We start from the raw sequence: 25,346 nt of genomic DNA, 5'->3' as shown, positions 1-25,346 counted from the left end.
AAATAGCAGAATATTTTTGAATAACTTGTTTGATTTAGATCAGATTGAGTTGACTGCGTGTTATTGCTGTATTGGATGTGGAGCCACGGGCCTGATGGTTGTGTGTTCGATCCTTACATTGGCCAATAAAGTTCATCAGGATTTTCTGAGGTCCTTTCACCTTGTCAGTGGTGCAGGAGGGTCTGACCAGGACAGCTGTCTAGTCATTAAGATCAGATGATAAACCGAAGTCCCATGTGTACCTTGGCATGCACGTAACAGATCCCTCAACATTTGGAATTCAGTATAAGAGTAGGCCGTAGGGCCGCTGCCCGTGCAAAATTTCCCTCATAGCACACTGTATGGCGTATGCCCGTCTTCATTAGGCCAGTTCGGAGCAGAACAGTAGGATGTTAAACCACATTTCATTTCATTTCATATCGATGTTTTGGTTGTCTTTTCTCAGGTTCAGCATCATAGTTTGATGGCCATGATGGGAGCTATAGATGACACTAGTGTATCAAGTTTACCAACGCAGCATCGGGTACTGAGAGAACCACCTCAACGACAACAACAGAGCACACGTCACAGATCTCCGGAGCGTCGACACGACTCGTTATATAACCCAACCGATAATAGCATGAACCTAGATGAATTAGAAACTTCACTACATCGCAGTTCGAACAAGTTGGATAAAAAAGGACCCGTTAAAGTTGACCGAGTTTTACAAGAATTGAAATATCTCCAGCATGAGAACATACAACCTGTTGCATCTGGCAGCTTGAAAACTAAACCAGCTCATGGTAAAGAAAATAAGGGATTTCCATTGCTAGGATTGGATAATAGTCGTCATGTTGGTTATGTCAACGCTGCGTTAAAAACTGATGCAAACAACGTGAACCTCATTCCTAAATTTCTAAGGATGACCGCAGAAAGAGACACAAATCAGCCCAACTTTTTCTTCCCAAAGATTCCGCAAGAAGCATGGTCTGAGCATCAACCACATCATAAACAGCCCAGAGAACCAATACAGTTGCTAAAATTACAGAGTTATCCTCAATTTCAATTTAAAAACTTGGCCAATAAAATTCCAATATTACCACCAGCACCAGCATCTGGTGGACAACCACCACAGAGATCCATGGCTCCCTCAAAAGACCCAAAACACAGGTTTGGAATTCCCTTATTGCAATTACAAGAAACGAAGCCTCCCTATATTGAACTTGGGAAGGAGTCTCATTTGGGGCAGTTTGTCAACCCTGAACAACTTTTGTCGCCCGAGCAACTTCTACAAAAAGTGGAATCTGAGAAGGAAAAGATTCAGAAGATGAAAGAGCAGACGGAAGAAAAAATACAAACCAAGAAAATTATCACAACTAAGAAAAGGTTTGTGTCAATATTACAGATAGTGAAATAATGATTGAGAATATAGCTATAGATTAAATACTAAAAATATTCTAGAATTATTCCACCAAGCTCAGCCTTCGATTGTTAAACTCCCAGTTCTATCTTTCTCATCTCTTTAAAAAATGAGAGGGGGTGGATGGCCAAATGGTTAGCATGTGCGCGCTGTATCAAAGAGTCTGTCATTGAGTCAACTGCCGTAGTTTCGATTCCCCGTTTGTACGTGACAAGGAGTAGGGTCGCCTGTCCAACATAGTGGGTTTTCTCTGGGTCCACCAGATTCCTCCCAATGCTAAAGACCCCTATGCGCAAGCGAATTATTGAAATAAAATTGAACCCTATGTTATTCCCGAAATGACCTAGTCTGTGTCTCCTGTAAAATAAATGATATACTTTCTATTTGTAGAAGTAAAGTCGTTAAAGTAAAACAAACATCAGAAGAGGACATTCTACAGGTAAATATATACACCATTACATTCTACAGGTAAATATATACACCATTACTTTCTTGAGATTGGATTGCTTCGAAAACAAATACCGGTATGAATAATTGGTTTGTTTTACCATCAGGAAGAAGATGAAGAAGAAGAAGAAGAAAGTGAAACAGAAGAACAAGAACCATTACATGATGGTTACGCTATTAAACCAGGTAAAAAATACATACATACACCTGGATATAAAACACCTGTCACAGACAATGTCAGGCACAATCCTCTCTGATTTGTCAAGAACAAATTTGTTATTTCCACTGGAAAAAGGGAATCTTTCCTAGTAAAACCTTGGTATTTTTTCTGTGTTCACTGGAGCAATGTAAAAAGAGAGTCGGGCCAACTAATGACTAGTCTCTATCATCCAGAAAAATATTCTAAGAATATTAGTCTGGATGCGTTGTCAACATATGTGAATAATAGGTCATTGACTAGATTATCGGTCTTTTACATTATCATAAAGTCTAAGGGAGGTAACTAGTCCTCAAACAAGATGTTGACGCCAATGAAATTAATTCAAGAATGACATTTCAAAAAATCCATTTGATTCCATGCCAGTTCAATCTCCATCACTCTTCTTCATTTCTCTCTTCATGGGTCATATCTATCTTTTTTAAATTAATCCTAATTCGTCGTCACGACTCACGTTTGTTTATATTAATGCCAGAATTATGGGATTTATTATGGGAAGGGTGACCGAGACTGACTAATGACATGGTTGCCATTATGTAAGTTTAACACATAAACATTAGAAGAAAACAAATAGAAAATAATGATATAACATCAGTAACGCAATTATTGAGATAAAACTGAACCTTATGTTAGTCTCAAAATGACCTAGTTTGTGTGTATTGTAGGAGCGTTTGATCATCATCTTAGATTAGATGAGATACTAGGATCTGAGGCAGACACAGATACCAGATTTCAATATTTACTTGCTTTAAAGATGAAAGAACAAAGACAAAAGAAGAAAAAGGTAAAACATTTATTTTAAATATGTAAAACATTTGTAGATGATGGAGTAAAAGTTACTTAGAAGTTTATTTCTGAGGAAGTTTCGACGAGGGTTCCCTCTTGTTATCAAGCCCAGAATGACTACCATAGTACAATGGCGATGCATATACACAGTCACTCTTGACTTACAGTTACTAAATGTTGATTAAAACAATCTGGGGGGTTGGATGGCTGAATGGTTAGCTTGTGGGCGCTGTATCATAAAGTCTGTCATTGAGTCAACTGGCCTGGTTTTGATTCCCCGGTTGTACGTGACAAGGAGTAGGGTCGCCTATCCAACCTCATGGGTTTTCTCTGTGTCCTTTGGTTTCCTCCCACTGCTAAAGACCCCTATGCGTAAGCGAATTATTGAAATAAAATTGAACCATATGTCGGTCCCAAAATGACCTTGTTTGTGTCAAGTGGACGTTAAACCCCATCTCTCTCTCTCTCTTTTCTAACTGTACTTGAAGTGATGATTTATTTGTTTGATTCAGGTTGATTTCTCAACCATGACTAAAGAAATGATTGATGCTATCGCTGAACCAGATCCGATTCTGGAAGCTGAATCGGCACGAAGAGCAGACGCCTGGACATCCATAACTAAAGATACAGGTATAATACTAATCACACTCGGACATATTTGAAGATACATTATGTAAGATTAAGATAAAGAGTTGACAGTTCTCACTATAATAAATATCAAATCGGGCATTACATACTTAAAGATACATTATGTAAGATTTAGATAAAGAGCTGGGGCCTGTTTCACGAAATTTTAACTAAGATGAAATCCAATTTTAGTAATTTGATTGGATAATATTAGATTGATTTTAGTGCTTAGCCAATCAAAATTGAAGTATCTACTAAAATTTGGACTTTATCTCTAGTTAAAATTTCGTGAAACAGGGCCCCGGTCGTTCTCGCTATAATAATTCACAAATAGATAATGAAAAGGGATCTGTTGAAAATTTCAGTCAAATTACCTTAATTTTCAGCATAGATCGTTTACTATCGTAGAAATGGTACTGGACAACCAAGACAAAATCTCTATTATCCATATTATCATTAAATGTTTAAATCTCACAAGTTTGTAAATCTCAGCCATCCGATGCTCTAGAGGGTGGATTGTAGGTTTGTAAATCTCAGCCATCCGATGCTCTAGAGGGTGGATTGTAGGTTTGTCAGGTGAATAAATGTCTAATTAAGAAAATTATATAATATTTGAAGGTAAAAGAAAGACCTGCATTAGGCAGATTTAATTCTTACATAATGTATGTTTAAGGTCCAAAGAATATATCAAGGCACAACAAAGCAATTTCCTTAAAACAAAAAACAAGATCTAGTAAGAGGTACAATATTTCTTTAATATGGCAGGTCAAACTGTCCCCCCCCCCACCTCTTTTTATCAAGTTCCAGTTTATGTTTGATGATGTTATTACAGGAAGTGACCCGATACAGGAAGCCGTTATAGAATACAATAAACGACAACATGGCCGTGTTTTACCACCTGATATTTATCTTAAACTTGGTTTTAAAGATGGTGAAGAAGGAGAGGTAAGATAATAACGTCTGCTTTCACCAAGGGTGGGGGTTGGGTGGCCGAATGGGTAGCGTGTGGGCGTTGTATTATAAGGTCTGTCATTGAGTCAACTGGCCTCGTTTCGATTCCCCGGTTGTACGTGACAAGGAGTAGGGTCGCCTGTCCAACCTCGTGGGTTTTCTCTGGGTCCTCCAGTTTCCTCCCACTGCTAAAGACCCCTATGCGTAAGTGAATTATTGAAATAAAATTGAACCATATGACTGGATGACTGAATGGTTAGCACGTGCGCGCTGTTTTATAAGGTCTGTCATAGAGCCAACTGGCGTGGTTTCAATTCCCTGGTTGTATGTGACAAGGAGTAGGGTCGTCTGTCCAACCTCAGGCGTTTTCTCCGGGTCCTCTGGTTTACTCCCACTGCTAAAGACCCTTACCCGCAAGCAAATTATTGAAATAAAAATTGAACGATATGTTAGCCCCAAAATGTGTTGAATGGATGTAACGCCCCATTTCTCTCTCTCTCTCTCCACTAAGGGTGATATCGTTTCAGTTTCAGTGGTGTCTTAGACGCTCGTCTTGTCTAGCATTGGTTATAGATAGTGGAGCACCTCAAGTAATTATATATCATAGAATTGACACCATTTCGGTTATTAAACTAAACATGAAACAAACATGGTGAAATTTTATTTTTTGTGGCTATAAATGTGTTAATATTTTTTATATAGAATCAAGAACGTGGAAGATCATATTTAAATGTGGTTGATATTCGAGCATCTGATGTTTTTAATGATATTCCTGATAGAGACGATAAACAGGACGAACGATTTCAACCATCCTCAACTAGACATCAACATATCGGTAAATAGTTTTTGTTTTCATAACTTTATGTATTTCACGGAGCCATGGTGGCTAAGTGGGTAAGATGCCGGTTGGCTAGTCTGGAGGTCGGGTGTTCGATCCCTGCATTGACCGAGAGAGTTCATCGGGATTATCCGACGTTGTTTCCCCTTGTCAGTGGTGCAGGACAGACTGCTGTCTAGTAGTTCGGATGGGCTGAAAAACCAAGGTTCCATGAATACATTGATGTGCACATAAAAGATTAGTTGGCAGTTGGAATTCGATATAAGAGTAGGCCATAGTGCTGCTGCCTGGGCAAAATTTTCCTCATAGCACATAGCAGATGTGCCTTGATAGGTGATGTTTGTGGAAAGTCATTTAGCCCAGTAGTGATCACATGACCAGTAGTGATCACATGACTAGTACATGTAGTGATCACATGACCGTATATTTGTTTATATTATTAGGTGAAACAGAAGAACTGTTACGAGAAAGTCTTGAACCAGTTTTACCTCCACGTCACTATGGTTACGATCCAGTCACAGCTAAAATGTTAGATCGTAAAAACAGATACACCAATCAGGATAGGTAGGCTTTGTCAGTTTTAATTTAAGATCACCATTTTGAAAAACTGCTATTTGAAACCAAGGACTTGGGCGTGATAATATAAATTTATAGCTATGATTTCTTCACGTTGATAACAATGGGAGTTTTCACTCTTTCCTCTGGTTTGTCAAGAGTAATGCAAACTACCCTGACAAGGATATTGTATCTGGATGTTCTGATGTTAGAAATGGAGTGGACGTAAAAGATTCGCGGAAATAACAACCCCATGTAGTCATGTGACATGTTAGCTGTTCATCAGAATTTTCCTGCGTGGTTTCCCCTTTTTAGTGGTGTAGGATGGAGGGCCTGACAAGGACAGCTGTCTAGTCGTTAGGATGGCACAAAAAACCAGGCCCCGTGTATACATTGGCGTGCAGGTAAATGATCCCTCGGCAGTTGGAATTCGATATAAGAGTAGGTCATAGTGCCATTGCCCAGGCAAAATTTCCTTCATAGCACAGTCAGAACAGAACAATAGGACGTTAAACTATATTTCATTTCATTTACCTTGTTAGCTCCTGATCTTAGTGACATCATTCAGTTATGACATCATACATTTGTATGACATCATTCTACTGTCATATCATCTAAGTAAGATAATGGAAAAAGAAAAAATAATAATGTATTTAAAAGTTTGTGAAATATAATTTTACACAAATATTGAGAATGGAGGATTCTACGGAATTAATTAAGTATGTATTTTTGTTAAATCATGATGCTTGATTTCTGTGAATTAAAGAATTCATTCACATACAGGTAGATCGACTTCTACATGCTTTATTATGAACAAAATGTTCCTCATATCACACTGCATATGTTATATTATTATTATTATTTTTATTATTACAGCATATTTATAGTGTGCCCTTTCATATAACATGTTCAGGGTTGGGTCGTGTTGAATCATCAGGTCTGTAATTGAGTCAAGTGGCATGGTTTTGATTCCCAGCTTGTACCTGACAAGGAGTAGGGTCATCGTCCAATCTCGTGGGATTTCTCCGTGTCCTCCGGTTTCCTCCCACCACTAAAGACCCAATAAGCGCAAGCGAATTACTGAAATAAAATTGAACCATATGTTAGTCCTAAATGACCTACATGTAGTTTGTGTCAAGTGGATGTTAAACCCCATTTCTCTCTCTTTCAATATCCTGCATGATGCAGAAAAGTAGGACATTAAAACCTATTTCAATTCATTTCATATTTATTTTGTTTTTGATACCATCCACATGTCAATAAATTGGATATATATTTAAATGTATCGACCATATTCTTCTTCAGTTTGTATCTGGGTGTATTACCAAGAGAAAGTATGAGATATTCTAAAACATCGTTGATTAAAAGATTACGTGAATTAAACGATCAGGTGGCTGCCATTGATGAAATGTCGAATAATATTGAACAAGATTTTGAGAGTTCTAGAAGGGTAAGTATGTTTTATATTATTGTGTATACATTTAGATGACCCGTTTTCTGTTGGGGATAAAAAGAAGAGTAGAGTGAAACCTTTGCAGCTGTCGAGGCAAAATTCTTCCCCACTCATTTCTTACATGTGCCTATAGTTGTTGGGGATGGGATTAAAAATAAACAGTCCTACTGTGTAGCATGTAGAAGAACCCGTTTACGTACATGAAATATTTTAGTGTTATAATGACACACTAGGAAGGGATGAATTCTTCCTCTCAAATTAATTACCATATGTAATCATGGTAATAAGAACGTTCGGGAATTGAATTCTCTCAATCCCAAAAATAGTGACAATCGAGTGAAAAGGGTTATTTCGGGCTACAACGCATGCGTCAACTGGATAAGTAAATATCTCAACCAACCATGCAGCCGAAACATATTCGTTGTGTTAAATTACGTCATGATTCTACTCACACCACCTCTGTTGTCAGGACTGACAGAACTGACAGGACTAAATTCTGCGTCACTCGATTGTGATTCTGTCAATAAGGGACATTCTGGATTCCGAATCGCGCATCCCCCATATGTAATAATGATAATGAGTATTAAACCCCCATTTTAAGTTCATGAAATATTGTAGTGTATATATATTAATTTGTTATTTTAGATAATGAGTACGCTAGAGATATTAGATGAGGCTGGACATCCAAGACTAACTAATAGAGAAATACAACTTAATAGAGCTAGAGATGAGGCTGGACATCCTAGACTAACAGATCGGGAAATACAACTTGATAGAGCGAGAGATGAGGTTAGATTGTAATTTTTTTTTTTTCATCAGGTTTTACTTAAAGCAGTATTAGGTAAGATTTAGATAAAGAGTTGACAGTTCTCGCTATAATAGTTAAAAATATAGATAATGTAAAGAGAATATGCTGAATATCTCAGTCAAATTACTTCACTCTGAGCCTAGATATCGGTGATAAAATTATAGGCCTATATTATATAGGCTAGCCTTGGTTGTCATTACTACCGTTGGTACGATAATAAACAAAATCTGATTATCCGTTTTTACAGTAACCAAATCGACCATATTTCAATCTAATTGACCACAAAACGTATTTAAATCTAATTATATCGCAGCCATCTGATGGCATTGAGAGTTGATTATGGTCTTGTCTGGTTAATAGTTTATATAACATTTCAGGCCTAAAGAAAGACCTACTGCTTGTTTAAAATCTCTGATAGACATTTGAGGAATCTCTGGCAAACTACCAGTTTGAAAAGAACAAACCAGCAAAACCTATGTCTTTTGCTGGAATCTTCGGATGGATCTCTTTTAATTTTGATGTGAATCCCAACCAGAACACTTATCTGTCATTGTTTTCTTTTCTTAATTTGAGTAAGCCTGGGTTAAACCGTGGAAAATTGATATTTTTCTGAAAAATGGAAAATTAACATATAAAGACATGAACAATAAGATTATTTGTATTTTTACAGGTAATGACTTCAAGTATGGAAGATAAACAAAAACCAACAATTTCACAGAAATCACCAGTGGCCAGTGCTAGAAAATCAGCGAGAACTACGACACGCAGATCTACAGAAAACAAACAAACGTTAGTTATTCTAATTCTAATATTTATATATCTGGTGCAAGACGGAAGGCCTTACAGGGACAGTTGTCTAGTCGTTCGGATGGGACCAAAAACTGAGGCCCCGTGTGTAAATTGGCGTGCACATAAAAGGTCCCTTGGCAGTTGGAATTCAACATAAAGAGTAGACCATAGTGCCGATGCTCGGGCAACATTTCCCTCCTAGCACACTGTATGGCATATGCCTGTCTTCATTAGCCCAATATAGGAGCAGAACAGTAGGACATTAAACCCTATTTCATTTCATTATATATATTATGTGCAAAGTTATGAATATTTGAAATTTTGACAAGAAATAGCCATAATTGGTAGATGTATATATGTTCCTATCCCTTTTTATATGTCCACATCTTCTTGTGCATGTAGGCCTTTATTATTGTCGCCCCTGTCCGTCCTTCCAAAATTTGTTTGTTTAAAGTTGCAATTGCAAATTTTCAAGTTGTATTTTTAAAATGTATTAAAATAAAGCCTTAAAATAGATGGTATCCATAAACAGTCCTACCTTGTTAAAGAATAATCCTATTAATCCTATAATTCGCTATTGCCAGCTGAGAAATTGGCAAAAATATCATTTTTAACTTCAAATTCCAACGTTGGAAAATGGCTGCCCCATGTTGTCAATAGCAAAACAGGGGAGGTAATTGTGTTGTTATTTCCTGTGTCATAGATTTTTAAGGGTGGGAAATAATGCCCATGATCGTATAATAGTGATTTGATAACCTATTGAGCAAAAGACATAGAAATAATTATGTTTTGACTTTCTTAGAAAATATGAAATTGTAACTTTAAACTCTACAGGTCAAACTTTTTATCTGATTTTAACGAAACTTGAAATACATGTTTATCTCCCAAAGATCTTGGTTCCTTTCGAAATTGGCATGTATTTAACAATAACTTCATGGATTATGTCCCCTGATGTAACGATAAATATGTTTTAAGAGTCAAGTTTATTATACAGAGTTTATTATATAGAGTATATTTTATATTTCAGTGAAGATGTTAGATTATCAGGTCTATCTGATCTGAGTGATATTATTGGTGAAGTATTATTAGAGGGTGGAGTCGATCTTGAAGCAACTGGTTTGTCTCATGAAGAAGCAGAAGCTCTCAAATTCAAAGCTGAGTCCAGGTAAATAGAATGTCAATCTGATTAAATTACAGATCGTTTCGGTTTTTTATCCCGCGCCGAACGAAGTTAGGGAGGGATATTGAAATGGGGTCCGTCCGTCCTTCCGTCCGTCCAATTTCGTTTCCGGAGCATATCTCATAAACCGTTCAAGATATCTTTCTGAAACTTTGCACACACATCAACCTATTACAGTAGTTGTGCCTTTTGCTATTTAGTAATTTCATTAATTAATTTTTTTTGTGTTTCCATGGAAACACATTTGACTTAGTTTTTAGTGTACAATTTTGTTTCTGGAGCATATCTCATAAACCGTTCAAGATATCTTTCTGAAACTTTGCACACACATCAACCCGTTACAGTAGTTGTGCCTTTTGCTATTTAGGAATTTCTGGGATTAATATTTTGTGTGTTTCCATGGAAACAAATTTTACTTAGTTTTTGGTGTACAATTTTGTTTCTGGAGCATATCTCATAAATCGTTCAAGATATCTTCATGGCACTTATTTTGAATTTCTCAGATTTGATAATTTTATGTGTTTCCATGGAAACCCATTTGACTGTTCAAGATACCTTTAAAATAATTTTACCCATTATTTTATTTTCTGAAATCCAGCCTTCCATCCTGATTTTGTTTCTGGAGCATATTTTATTATCTGTTCAAGAAATCTTTTTGAAACTTTGTACAAACATTAACCTATTATAGTATTTTATTTTCTGATGTATAAGTTTATTGTTTAACATACAGCAGCTAATTGAGGTAGGCAAAGGTTGTTGTGCAAACCTTACAGGGAGTAGCGACCCTGCCTTGCCGAGTTACTGTGATCAGAGTATGAAATTCTGTAAATTGATATTCCATGTGTCGGAATATGAGATTTGTCTAAAGCTCCAGTTCCCTCCACTTGCAAAATATTTCTATTTTCTATGTAGTCATGTCTAATTTTTAAAACCAGAGCTTAATGTCATGAATTATCTCAAATCTTCTAGTAAATAGCAATTAGTCATTAGTTTTCAGAAATAGAGAGCAATATCTACTAAACAGGGCCACAATATTAGGACCAGTGAAACTGTTTGCGAAATTTGATACATTTCTATATTGATTACAAATAGCAGAAACAAGTTACTTTTCCTTATTTCTTCCAAACAAGTGCAAGGGCGCGGGATGTTGATATCTAGTCATCTTGTTATACTCTTGATGGCCTCCCCTACATGAAGATCTGACCGGTTGTATTGGGTGGTCATGTCGGGTGTCATACGAGTAACCTTTGACCCTATAACTTCAGACATTTCATTAACTAATCGGTGTTGATGTTTCTAGTGGGATACTTACAGACAATTTCATTGGTTAATCCCTCACGTCAGAACACCGGCTATATAACAACTCTTCCAGATCCAAGTGTAGTGACTATAAAAAAACATGGGTTATAGCCAGATCCTAGTGTAGTGACTATAAAAAAACATGGGTTATAGCCAGATCCTAATGTAGTGACTATAAAAAAACATGGGTTATAGCCAGATCCTAATGTAGTGACTATAAAAAAAAAGAAAACAAAATAGGATCTGTGTTGATTAAATGTCATCTATAAAAATATTACTGTTAAAATATGAAATGGTCATCGCTGGACAGAAGTACAGCCTTAAATAGAATTTGATGGATAATATAACGGATGTAGCTACCCCCTTTTCTTCTATTCATGTCTGCTTTCTCAGCCAATAATATTATTATTATTATAAATTGTGCGCTCTTTCACATCATGTGTTCATGGGCACTTTAAAAAGTGATAATATAAAACCAAAATTATGGATATTTTAACAGTTGTATACAGTCAGTTAAAAGCCCGATTAAATAAATGTGATTTAAATTGTTTTTTAAAAGAATATAGAGATGTACAACATCTTAAACTAAAAGGTAGATTATTTCATAAAACAGGTGCTTGAAAACTAAAAGAGTAGAAGCAGCTATACAGATGTATCATTGGCTCTTTATTGACTTCAAACTGCCAAGACTTGTTGTACATGCACACTTCTCTCTCTCTCTCTCCCTCTCTCTCTCTCTCTCAAAGTAACTTGTCTCAGAATATATTTTCTATTTGTTGAATCAATAATGTTTTAAATTGACATAATTTTGTAGGAGAGTTATCTACGGTTCAACTGGTGTCGAAACTTTAGAAGAACTGATACATAAAACAGACGCAACCGAAGATAAAGAAGAGAAGAGACGTGTTTTACAGAAATGGATGGCCGATCGTCACGTCAAGCAGCAGGATGAATATCGTGAGAGATTAGATAAACTAAGAGAACATGAAATACATCCGTATCGAACGGCTGGTGGTTTTGATGTAAGTCAATAAATGATTGATGTCCCCCTTCGATGGTTCGTCTGACTGTCCATCACACTTTTTTAATCATATTGTGTCCAACTCAGCCGGAAAATAGACTTTCCCAACCCAGCCTGTTAATAGACTTTCCCGACCCAGCCTGTTAATAGACTTTCCCCACCCAGTCTGAAAATAGATTTTCCCTAAAGTATATGAAATCATATTCAACTTGTTTTTTGTATTTCAGTCAACCTTCACAGGTAAAGAAATAGAAACTCATACACGCGAACGACAGGAAACAAGACGCCAACAAGAGGCACATTTCATGAGGCAGCGTCTGCTTGAAGCAGAAATATTAATGGGAGATATTTTAGTAGAACAACCAGCGCCATCTTTGCTACCAGTTCCATCACCAAGGCAACCACCGACTCCAAAATCAGAAAGAGCCAAGCCGCCCAAGTTGGCTTCCAAATTCAGTGCCACTAGAACAATAAAGAAATCACCACCGCCAAAGAAAACGCCGCTGCGCAGTGTGCGAAAAGCAGCAGAGTTAAAGATCAAAGCTAAAGAATGGGAAAATATGAAACCAAGTGTATCGTCCATTCGTACAAAATGGCGAGTGGACGGGCGATTATCTGGAACGTCGATAACTCCACAACCTGCGATTAATTATCAGAAACGGCAAGAGCAATATGAGAGACGAATGAAAGAAGAAAAATTGGCTGAAATTGCGCATAAATACAATATGGAAGATCTTGAGTTGGAGCTAATGGAGAGTGAAGAGTATCTCCCGTCTGCTCATACCAGCAGCGATTTAATGGAATACGTCCGACAGATGGCAGAACACGAATCTCCAGAAGATCTCCACAGAGAGTTATCTCCTCCTGATGAACGTAGAGCGAGAATCAGAGAGTTATCTTCCGATGAACGTAGAGCGAGAATCGAATACAAACCTAAACCCTTTACAAAGTTGGTTAAATTACAGCGACCAGAAGTCACAAGAAAAGATATTCAGCCTGGACCTTCTGAATCTTACGTAGATCGACTGGCATCACTTACACCACGTGATACATCACGTACAGATAGAAGTGATCGATCCTCCACTGGTATGTCTATCTTATTGTCTGTCTTTTCTGTCTGATTGTGGCCGGGTGTGCACGATTTACTATAAGGTCTGTCATTGAGTCAACTGGCGTGGTTTCGATTTCCCGGTTGTACGTGACAAGGAGTAGGGTCGTCTGTCCAACCTCATGGCTTTTCTTCAGGTCCTCCAGTTTCCTCCAACTGCTAAAGACGCCTAAGCACAAGCGAATTATTGATATAAAATTGTACCATATGTTAGTCCCAAAATGAGCTAGTTTGTGTCGAATGGACCTCTCCCTCTCTCTCTCTCTCTCTCTCTCTCTCTCTGATTGCATGTCTATTCCAGGATGTGTCTATCTAATTATGTGTCTTTTCTAGAAATATCTTGTGTACAATAATTACAGTACACAGTGTGGATAATAATTACTATACACAATGTTTGTAATATTACAATACACAATATTGGTTATAATTACAATACACAATGTTGGTAATAATTACAATACACAATATTGGTTATAATTACAATACACAATGTTGGTAATAATTACAATAGACAATGTGGGTAATAATTACAATACACAATGTGGGTAATATTACAATACACAATGTAGGTTATAATTACCATACACAGTATGGGTAATAATTACAATATACAATGTTTGTAATGATTACAGTAAGCCTATACAGTGGTAGTTTCTAAATTAATAATAACTTTTTTCACCCAAATGAAAGACACTTGTGAATGATGAATCTAATTTTAATTTTCAGTAGATATTAAAGAAGCAAGACGAGGCTCTGCACCAGCAATAATTAAAACCTCTACTCAACCGGAAATTAGTGGAATCCGTCGAGTAAAAACTTACGCTGAGCGTTTACAGGAAATGAAACCAAAACACAAATATTCAACACCATTAGTTTCAAGGCAGTCATTAGGTAAGTTAGGGGTTGGTTGGTCAAATAGTTTAACGTGTGCATGTTTTATTGTAAGGAGAGGGGTTGGATGGCCGAATGGTTAGCACGTGTGCGTTGTATCTTGAGGTCTGTCATTGAGTCAAATGGCGTGGTTTTGAATGCCCGGTTTTACGTGACAAGGAGGCGGGTGGCCTGTTCAATCTCGTGGCTTTTCTCCGGGTCCTTCAATTTCCTCCCACTGCTAAAAACATCTATGCGCAAGCCATTTATCGAAATGAATTGAACCATGTTAGTCTCGAAATGACCTAGTTTGTTTCAAGTGGATGTTAAACCCTCTCTCTCTCTCTTGATACTAGATCTGTCATTGAGTCATGTGGTGGGTTTCAAATCCCTGTTTGGAATAAGATCACCTGCGGTGGCTTAGTGCATAACATTTTGGTTCAGCTAATTAGGAAGTCTGCTCTTGGCTGGGAGGAAGCTTAGGATTTCCCGCGCAATTGCCCATTGTCAGTGGTGCAGGATGGCCTGACAAGGAACAATGTCTAGATGTTGAAATGTGATGAAAGACTGAGGTCTTGTGTTACATCTTGGCGCTCACGTTACAGAACCCTTGACAGACTTTCAGAAAAGTAGGATGTTAAACCCCCATTTCATTTCATTTCTAATATTATAGGTGGTACATCAAGTCATGCTATGAGTTATTATAATTGTGTGGTATATCAAGTAGAAGTCATGCTATGAGTTATTATAATTGTGTGGTACATTAAGTCATGCTATGAGTTATTATAATTGTGTGGTATATCAAGTCATGCTATGAGTTATTATAATTGTATGGTATATCAAGTAGAAGTCATGCTATGAGTTATTATAATTATATTCTAGGTGGTACATCAAGTCATGCTATAAGTTCTTACAGACCATCTAAACCTGTTGGTCCAGCACATAAACCTGTAACATATGTACAACAACTACAGAAGATCAATAGAGAGGCTTCTACATCAAAATTCAAGGGTTAGTAATTTGTCTTATTCATGAGTCATAAAGTTACGTGAGTTGGATCTGTCTCAGGAGGGTTTTGTGGCCGAATGGTTTATCCCTGGCACTTTAGATCCTAAGATCTGTAACTGAGTCAGGTAGCATGTTTTCGATTCCCCGCTTGCACGACAAGATGGGTGGCCTGTCATACTGCGTAAGTTTTCTCCAGGTGCTCCGATATCCTCCCACTAGACATGAGAAAATTATTGAAATTTAATTTAACCTTAAGTTAGTCCCGAAATAGCCTAGTTTGTGTCGAGTGGATGTTAAACCCCATTTCTCTCTCTCTCTCTCTCTCCCTCTCTATCTCTCTCTCTCTCTCTCTCTCTCTCTCTCTACCAATCCAGGTTAATGCAAAAATGTAGGACATTAATCTCGATTTCATTTTAAAAATGAGAAATATTATGCTTGATGAAGAAGGTACATAGGGCTATCAAAAAATATGGCCGTAATACCCAAGCCTAAAGGTACATAGTATAATAATATTTTGTGTTTGTTTTACAGGAAAGAGAAGTACTCCGATACCAGTAAGAACTGTAATGAGATCACATAAACCTATTCATAAACCAAAAACATACGTTGAACAATTAAAAACTATTAATTCAGAAGCACCAGAAACTATTAAACGCAGAGCTCTCAGTAAGTACAAATAACAACATATTTTCTGCACTAGGTTAAGCACGAGATTAGAGTGATCATCTTTTCTGTGATTAGATGCAAGGAATGTGTATAATAGTGAAATAAGATAATGAAATTTTGAATTACTGTAGTACTGTTGTAGTACTGTTGTCTTTACGACCATATTGTATCTTTAAATAATAATTAGATTCACACATTGTGTAGAAGTCTCACGCACTCAAATTAAATTGACTTATTATATATAAAAACAGGTAAAAACACTGGTTATGTCCTTACTATTGTTAAAATATCCATCAAATACTATCTTGTTTATGACATGTGCTAGGTAGACCAAATAAGGTAATGTTCTCCTCCCGGTCTCTGGGGTATGGGGGATGTTTATTCAATATTTGGGAAGGAAATTAACACCAAGATCAGGCTATGATGTAAAGGAATTAGGGGGTTATAAAAGAGGGTGTTGAGCGAAATTCGGGAGAGCTCACCCGGTTTTTCAGAGCAGCCATCAAAGCTATATTCACATTATTGAGAACGAGGAACATTGATAAACGACTTAACCTATAGGAACATTGATGCCAAGCGGTTTTAATAATAAAGTTGTATAACCTGTAGTTATATTTACGATCACGAAGAAAACACAACAAAGAAGTCCGGTATTACTACATTACTTGCTAACAAATATTGTATGAATTTTGATCTGCATTTTTTCAGTGCAAAAGACTAAGACTCTACAACCTGGTGTAATTCGTGAACAAGGTCGATCACGACCTTATCGTGATCCGTATCATGATCTTGATGGAGATGAATTACACTCGGTTTTAAGTTCCTGGTCTGTTGATGATGATGTCAAGAAACTCTTGTATGATGATGAGAATTCTGTGGCTTATACGGTAACTTTTATAATAGAAATTTCTTTCCTTCAATTCTTCCCTTTTTCATTTTTGAATAGTATATCATCGGTAGTTAAAAGTATGTTTTGCCAAATTGTCCAATCCGGCATAGATGTTAAGAACCATAATATTGTAGCCTACAGAAAAATCCTGTCAAAAAAGTGAATTTTGTCAAATATTCCAGACACAGTCTTTTGACCCCCCCCCCCCCCTTTTTGACCACACCTCTATAATAGAGCAGTAAATACATCATGTTTACTCTGTATGAGAGAAAAGTAGTTGGTGTTTCATTCTGTTAATTCAAAAATTAATTTAATTTATTAAAAATTTAAATTTTTGTCTTTAATATTGCTTTTTATTTGTTGTCAGTTAAAATGTGTGAAATGGTTAAATTGTACATATCAATATTTTGACAGGCTTACGCTGGAACTTCACAGGAATACCAAATATCAGAAGGTGTGTCCGATTATTATGAAGCTGTCATGGCCGACCAGTATGCAAATTCTGTAGATATTGATGAAATCACACGTATCGCGGAAGAGGCATCAGTTGACAGTGGTAGCGTATTAAGTGTCATAGATTGGGATCGTGTTGATGAATTGATAGCAGATGTAGTTAACTAGAAAATTACTTCCCCTTTTAAAGGAATTGATCCACTGAAATAATTATAACTACTGTAAACTGTCATTTAGATCCATTTATTAACACATATTTCTCAAGAAAAAAAACTGATTTATTTGGCCGACATTTGTGACACAAACATTAAAAAATTTCCAAAAATCTCTTTATTTTATTTTTAAAAACAGGAACAAATATTATTATACTCTCATTTGTTTTAAAGTTTTAACCCAGCATTTCAAAGTGCTATTTTACTATTAAACCGATTTTATTGTATAAACCGAAAGTAGTGATTTAAATATTTTATTGTATAAACCGAAAGTAGTGATTTAAATATTTTATTGTATAAATTGAAAGTAGAGATTTAAATATTTTAATATTAAACCGAATGTAGAGATTTAAATATTTTATTGTATAAATTGAAAGTAGAATATTATACTATTAAATTAAAAGTGATGATTTGAATATTTTATTGTATAAATTGTTTAATATGTAAAGTATAGTTAAACCATAGAAATGAAATGAAATGGGGTTTAACGTCCAACTGTTCTGATCTTTCTGGGCTAATGAAGACAGGCATATGCCATGCAGTGTGCTATCGTCTACTCTTATTTCAACTGGCAAGGGTTCTTTTACGTGCACAGCAATGTGTACACGGGACCTCGTTTTTTTGTCCCATCTGAATGACTATACATTGTCTCTTGCTAGGAAATCGTGGAAACAGCTAGGGCACCAGTCACAGACTTGTTAGACACAATGATTTTATTAGACAAAGATTTGTGTTTTTATTGATATTTATAATACAGGTCTGTTATTTCCAGATCTCTGACAATATGATTAAAATACAGATCTATATTTCGTTTCGTTTTTTTATACTTTTGATGGCCTACACTACATGAAGATCTGACCGGTTGTAGTGGGACATCGCATCAGGGGTCGTACAAATGGCTTTTGACCTATGCTGTCAAACTTTTGATTAATCAATCCACGTTAAAGTTTATAGTTGGATACCAACAGTTCTGTTCACTGCCCACCAAGAATTTGGCGTAACAGACCATTTCATTGGCTAATCCCTCACATCAATCAGAACACAGGTTACAAGTTATGTAACAACTCTTCCAGATCCTAGTGTAGAAAAGACAATTAGAACAAAATTTTGAACTATAAAAACAAAACGAAATAGGATCTGTGTTTTAATCAGATTGAACCTGAGTGTAGTATTATTGTATAAGTTGAAATTAAAATTGAGTTTTTAATTGTGAAATTATTGAAGTAGTAAAATATCATGTTTTGTGATTTAATTACTATCATGTCCATATTATCTTATTATTATCTATTTTACTTCGTTTACTTCTGTGTCAAACCATATTTCTGAAGCAATCGCCCAAGAGATGATTTTGATTAGATCTAATAGATTGAAACATTGCGATGAGAATATTCCCAATCAAAGGGATGTATATTAAAATCGTTCCCCGTCCATGTTTTGTTTCAGGACTATATCAAACAGATATCTTTATGAAACATTTTGTACACACATCAACCTATTATAATAGTTGTGCCTTTTACTAATTTATTAATTTTGTGTTTCCATGGAGATGTGCTGGATGTTGATATGTTGATGCCGGAGTCTTCTTGTTCTTCTCATTATCCCTCGATCTGTTTGGATGAATGTCTGATCTACGCAGGGACGCGGGGAAATAAAGCAGATTCAGTGATTTATAAAAATAGAATTGTATTAAATATTATCATCAGCCTCGACTGGATTATCTGGCTGGATTATCTGGCGTGATCTTGTCCTTAAAATCCCTGTGGTCCAATGCAGTACCTGTACAAGTGTATGAGTAATACTAATCTCCCCTTGTGAAGCTCATTAAATTAGCCTTTTCTCCGTCCTTATATAATTTTAATTTTTTTTATTGTAATGAATGTATGTTATATCAAACATTAATATATAAAATCATCGTTTTACAGATCCTGTCTGTCATATTGGCCTGGGAGTATTCTCCCTTTTTAGATAAATTTCAATAAAAGTACTCTCCGTCCTAAATTTACTATGTATATTAAATGTGGATATATTTTGTATTATTTCTGTATATTTTGGAGCATAATAAATTGTATACATATGATATGCATTATCAACTACCTGTTATATTTATATACAATAAAAATTCTTGTGTAAACTGGAGTTGTCTCCCTTTAGTTGTATTAAATGATAAGTCGTCTTCTTCACTAAATAAGCTTTTTTCACGAAAAGGAATGGTTTTTTCTAACGTCCTACTTTTCTGTTCCGACCTGGACGCCTAGCCCCACGTGGCCAGTAGCCATAGTAATGCAGCAAACCATTTCAAATTCCGAACACTAATTTTCAGTGACAGCCGATAAGGGTAGGGAATGACGATATTTTTTCACCCCTTCAAAACGGCTGCGTATTGTGGACAGTAAGTTACTGATTATGAAAGAAGAGTTCAACCTTTGACTAGAAAAGTAGAATTACGCAGATCAATTGGATGCATATTTCTCCACGATTTTCGTAATAGAATTCAAGTTACCGATCCGCTGCGCACTGACGTCATTCGGCGTTTACACGATCGATCCGATTGTTGGATCCACCCCTACGCATGATACATTAAAATTTGATTGTATTTGTTGACGTGAACATCGAAGTTATCTTGTTATAGGTCAGAAGCTGGACCAGATTTTTATGACTTTTTGTTCCACCCATCGGTCTTGTGTCTAAAACTATTTTTAAAAATTCTATGAATTTGAAGAAACGAGATCATACGCGCGAAAACCCTGAAAAACAGTTTTTTTTTCTTAATTAAGGATTTTATTTTGTCGCGGTTTCAGCCAACAAGTAATTGGTGATCAATAATGAAGTTTTTGTCATCTTGGTATGAAGATGAAACGAAACAAAAAATGGGGTTAATTGGTTTACCGTCCCGATGTTGGCCGAGAAAGTTCCTTGGAATTTTCTAGCACGACTTTCCCTGTGGAGCAGGGCATAGCGGGAGAAATGGGATTTAACGGCATTCGGGAATAACATATGGTTCAATTTTATTTCAAGAATTCGTTTGCGCGTAGGGGTCTTTTGCAGTGGGAGGAAACCGGACGACCCGGAGAAAATCCACGATGTTGGACAAGCGACCCTACTCCTTGTCACGTACGTACAAGCGTGGAATCGAAACCACGCCACTTGACTCAATAAATACAGACCTTCTGATCCAACGCACACGCGTTAACCACTCGGCCACCCAACCCCCTCAGTGGAGCAGGGCAAAACTAGAGAAATTCGATCACCTCCATTTCAGTTAGTCTCGTAAGTGCTAATTTCTTTCGGACGAAGTCCTCTTGCTGTTCCTGTCTGTCCTTATTAAGCTGAGATGTGAAATTATTGAAAATACCGCTCTATTTCTGTTCTATGGCTATTTTACAATCCTTATCTTCACTCGTTCACCTTAATTTAACGCGTGACGTCTGGCACACATTTGGCGAACACAGAAGAATTCCTGTGAAAAACAGAAGGTACCGACTTCAAAATAGCCGTAGAAGACCGGGTGAGGGTAGAGTGGTATTTTTATTTTGCAGCTTCATCAGGACGGACAGGAATTATAAGGACTTCGACCGTTCACAGAGTGTTTCGAAGGGGACTATGTAAGCTCATACTTCCAGACATGGTTGAGTATACTTATAATGCATTAGTGATCTGGCTCGCTAGCCTGGAGGTCGGGTGTTCGATCCCTGCATTGGCCGAGAAAGTTCATCCAGATTTTCCGGCGTGGTTCTCCCTTGTCAGTGATGCAGGACGGAGGGGCTGACAAGGACAACTGTCTAGTCGTTCGGATGGGACGAAAAACCGAGGTCCCGTGTACACATTGGCGTGCACGTTAAAGATCCCTTGACAGTTGGAATTCGATATAAGAGTAGGCCGTAGTGCCGCTGTGCCGCTGTCCGGGCAAAATTTCCCTCATAGCACACTGTATGGCGTATGCCCGTCTTCATTAGCCCAGTTCGGAGCAAAACAGTAGGACGTTAAACCCCATTTCATTTCATTTCATTTCATTGTGATAATAATATGCTGATGAAATAATGTGAGTTATCGGGGTTTAAAATATTATAATGTGAGTTATCAGGGTTTAAAATGAGACGATATAAATGTCTTGTCTGGTTTGTTATCTTGTTAAATATGTTAATTAACATAACATTGGTAACAATATCCACAGATAACTGTCTAGTTCAATACGGTCAACGACTGGTCATTGTCTACAGAGAGAGAGAGAGATGGTCATTTTGGGACTAATATATGGTTCAGTTCTCTTTCAATAATTCGCTTGCGTGCGTAGGGATCTTTAACTGTGGGAGGAAACCGAAGGGCCCCGAGAAAACCCACGAGGTTGGACAGGCGACCCTACCCAAACCACGTCACTTGACTCTTTTGCCAATATGTTGGAGCTCGTGTTTTAGTCCATTCCGAACGACTAGGCTTATACTGTTTTAATCAGTCCACCAGTGCAACACCTGACTAGTGAAGGCCGGGTTGATTTCAATATGTCGAGAGCGTGATACCACTCTGATTCACGCGATGGCTGAAGCATGCTTTATATTGTCTAGGATTCTGAACTTTACGTGGCTTCCTAAAATAAACAACTTTGTTGAATGAAACGTACATGTGATCTGACTTTAGCCAAGATTTCACCATTATAGATCTGTAACGTCTCGTCTACAGTAGAACTGATTGAATGGGGTTTAGCGTCCTATTCTTCTGCGCCAGCCAGTCTAATGAAGACAGACATAGCGCCGGGAACATCTTAATAGAATTATAGACCCCGGGGACAGAGAAGTGGACTGGTTCCCTTACTTACACACATGTATAAAGATATATTTATTGTTTTGGTACTTCCAACAATTTTATAAATTTCTTTGTCATACCAAAATTGCTTGCCAAGGCAGTGGCTTTATATGTGTTTTTGGCTGTTGATATAGAGATCTAAATCAAATTTGGTGGCAACTAAATATAACTGAAACCCCTTTGATATACATGTAGTATACTGTTTGTATGACTGAGTTGTCTATGTAATATGTATTATTAAATGTATATGACTATGTCTAAGTGTATATGTATGCATGCTGTCCTTTATAATGGACGTTTTGATGCAATAAACATCTTATCTTAATTACATACATAGATTACCATGGGGACTTATGGTAATGGGGTCCAACCTCGTGGGTCTTCTCCTCCGGTTTCCTCCCACTGATAACGATCCCTACGCGCAAGCGATCGAATTATTGGAATAAAAATGACATATTTTGTGTCGAGAAGACGTTAATCTCTCTCTCTCCCTCTCCCTCTCTCTCTCTCTCACACACACACACACACAAAGGTCACCGAAAGCTCAAGAAAAACATGTAAATAATTTTACGATAAAATAAATCAGATGATATCTTCACAGTTTCCACTCGACTGATCAAAGGATGGGAAGAAGATAACACCGATAAATGAAACAAAAAATAGGAATAAAAATAAACTTTTCTCTTTTTTACTTTTCACTCACCTAAAAATAGACAAATTTGTATAAAAATATTTAATATATATATATATATACTTGTAGAAGATGATCTACATATGAACCTGCTTGACCTATGGTCAACATGCCTCACGTGACGGTCTGGCAAACAATGTAAGGGTGGGTTATATTAGTTATCCCTTAAAGGGGTGGCTGATGGAGAGAGAGAGAGGGGGGCAGATAGATAGACAGACAGAGGGGGGCGGGGGTAACTCCACTAGACACGAGCCAGATCATTTTGGGACTAACATATGGAAACAGGTGAGAGAGAGAGAGAGAGAGAGAGAGAGAGTTTAAACCCTTTACTGTGTTTTAGAATGGGAGCCATGGTGGTTTCGCATTGTCAGTGTTGCAGGACATAGGGCCTGACACAGAACAGTGTCTAGTCGTTCGGATGGGACGGAAATCTGAAGTCGCGCACACCAAGGCTTGCACGTAAATGAACCTTTGACAGTTGGAATCCAAATGCTTTCCGAGCAAAATGTTCCTCATCACTGCATTGCGTATGCCTTTAGTCCTGTTGGAACAGAAAAATAGGATGGTAAACCTCATTTTATCATCATCATCATCATCATCACGGTCATATCATCACCATCATGATCATCACCAACATCACCAAAATCATCATCATCATCATCGTTTATTTGATACATCCTGTTCAATGCCAGTTTATTATAGGCGTTAATCTTAAAACATCTTAAAAATAAATTCCAAACAACGTCCTCATCTTTCACATATTTACATCAGGTGATGAGAACAAATACAAAGAAACTGACCTCTCTTTAACCATGTGTCCACGTACACCTCTCGTCACGTGAAAACTAAAGGTCAGAAAAGGTCAGGAGCGTCAGACAAAGACTTGTTGGTGATGTCTAGAATCAATAGAGACGATGTGAGTAAAGTTCGCTAGTCCATCAAATTGAACAGCTGTTCTTTATGAAGACTACCGTATTATACTGAAGTCTATTTACAATATTCATAAGGATTGGGTGGCCGAATGGTTAAAGCGTGGCCGAATGGTTTAACTGGTACTTGAGATCGTATCTGTCATTGAGTCAAGTGGTGTGGTTTCGATGCCCAACTTGTCGAGAGAGAGAGACAGATAGAGAGAGAGAGAGAGAGAGAGGAGAGAGAGAGATGGAGTTTAACGTCCACTCGACACAACTAAGCCATTTCGGAACTAACATATGGTTCAATTTTATTTCAATAATTCGCTTTCAATAATTTTATTTCAATAATTCACTACTAAAGACATGCAATATGCAGATTTAGCTTTTGAATAATATATGATTTAAGATACATTGTGGGAGATTTGATAAAAAGTTGACAGTTCTCACTATAGTAGCTAAAGACTAGATACTGTAAAGGGTATTTGCTGAAAATTTCAGTCAAATTGATCCACTCTGAACCGAGAATTTTGCGATTGAATTTTGGGCCTCGCCTCGAAAATCATTACTAAAGTCGGTACGATAAACAAAACAAAGTATCGATTATCCATTTTTGATTTAATCATGAATGAGCGTTGAACAGCCGATCGAATTATAATCCAGTAAATATGACATCGAGAGTTGATTATGGCCTGGATAAGTTAATTAATGTCTAATTGAACAATTTAGAAAACATTTCAGGCCTAAAGAAAACCTGCAATAGGCAGATTTAATGTATGTTTAAGTTATAACGCGTTTTATGGTGCAGTTGGAATTAGTGATATGTAGGCGGAAATACAGCTATATGGACCAAATTTCCCTCATACTATATGCCCCCGACATCAGTATGCCGGTCGGTGTAGAAATAGATGTTAAATTCCATTTCATTTTATTAATAGTAACAGTCAACAGCGTTAACATTTGTAGATATAAAGGTTGTTAACAACAAATCCTGAATATGTTTTACAATCCCTGAATCAATCTTTTAAATAACTGTCCCTCCCTTTCTGTAAACCTCCCCTGAATTTGAGCCAGCTCTCTATATTCACCCACCCAGGCGACTTGTAAATATAACCTAGCCGTGTGGGAGAGATATAGCACTACAGTTCTATTGTGTACCTCCTGGAGTCTATATTTGATTTTAGGACAAAATTGACAGGGTAAAAATGGCGAGTATCCGACGCAGTAAATAAACACTGACTGGGGATTTAGTTGCTAATAATGTGTTATCCATGTTCTATATCAAATAAAATAATATTGACGGGCATACGGCATGGGGAGGGACATTTTGACGGATTCCGCCTACTGGAATCCTAGGCCTACTGTTCTGCG

At 37.0% G+C, this 25,346-nt stretch overlaps 1 protein-coding gene across 1 annotated transcript in view; it reads left to right on the top strand.

Moving 5' to 3' along the window:
- Nucleotides 1-19,653, top strand: part of LOC126817630 (uncharacterized) — a 34,702-nt gene extending 15,049 nt beyond the window's left edge. Inside the window, exons 14-31 of the mRNA XM_056100507.1 lie at nucleotides 446-1,365; nucleotides 1,790-1,838; nucleotides 1,954-2,032; nucleotides 2,729-2,847; nucleotides 3,362-3,479; nucleotides 4,309-4,421; nucleotides 5,130-5,262; nucleotides 5,709-5,829; nucleotides 7,126-7,270; nucleotides 8,752-8,870; nucleotides 9,898-10,035; nucleotides 12,164-12,371; nucleotides 12,598-13,456; nucleotides 14,205-14,369; nucleotides 15,231-15,359; nucleotides 15,888-16,022; nucleotides 16,731-16,909; nucleotides 17,326-19,653. Coding sequence (XP_055956482.1) covers nucleotides 446-1,365; nucleotides 1,790-1,838; nucleotides 1,954-2,032; nucleotides 2,729-2,847; nucleotides 3,362-3,479; nucleotides 4,309-4,421; nucleotides 5,130-5,262; nucleotides 5,709-5,829; nucleotides 7,126-7,270; nucleotides 8,752-8,870; nucleotides 9,898-10,035; nucleotides 12,164-12,371; nucleotides 12,598-13,456; nucleotides 14,205-14,369; nucleotides 15,231-15,359; nucleotides 15,888-16,022; nucleotides 16,731-16,909; nucleotides 17,326-17,532 — 3,936 coding nt within the window. The 3' untranslated portion in view covers nucleotides 17,533-19,653. The remainder of the gene's footprint in view (nucleotides 1-445; nucleotides 1,366-1,789; nucleotides 1,839-1,953; nucleotides 2,033-2,728; nucleotides 2,848-3,361; nucleotides 3,480-4,308; nucleotides 4,422-5,129; nucleotides 5,263-5,708; nucleotides 5,830-7,125; nucleotides 7,271-8,751; nucleotides 8,871-9,897; nucleotides 10,036-12,163; nucleotides 12,372-12,597; nucleotides 13,457-14,204; nucleotides 14,370-15,230; nucleotides 15,360-15,887; nucleotides 16,023-16,730; nucleotides 16,910-17,325) is intronic.
- The last annotated feature ends 5,693 nt before the right edge of the window (nucleotides 19,654-25,346 follow it).

Source organism: Patella vulgata, chromosome 4 (genome assembly GCF_932274485.2).
Source record: "Patella vulgata chromosome 4, xgPatVulg1.2, whole genome shotgun sequence".
Classification (NCBI taxonomy): domain Eukaryota; kingdom Metazoa; phylum Mollusca; class Gastropoda; family Patellidae; genus Patella; species Patella vulgata.
The sequence above is the reverse complement of the archived record's forward strand: the minus strand, read 5'-3'. Positions and strand labels throughout refer to the sequence as shown.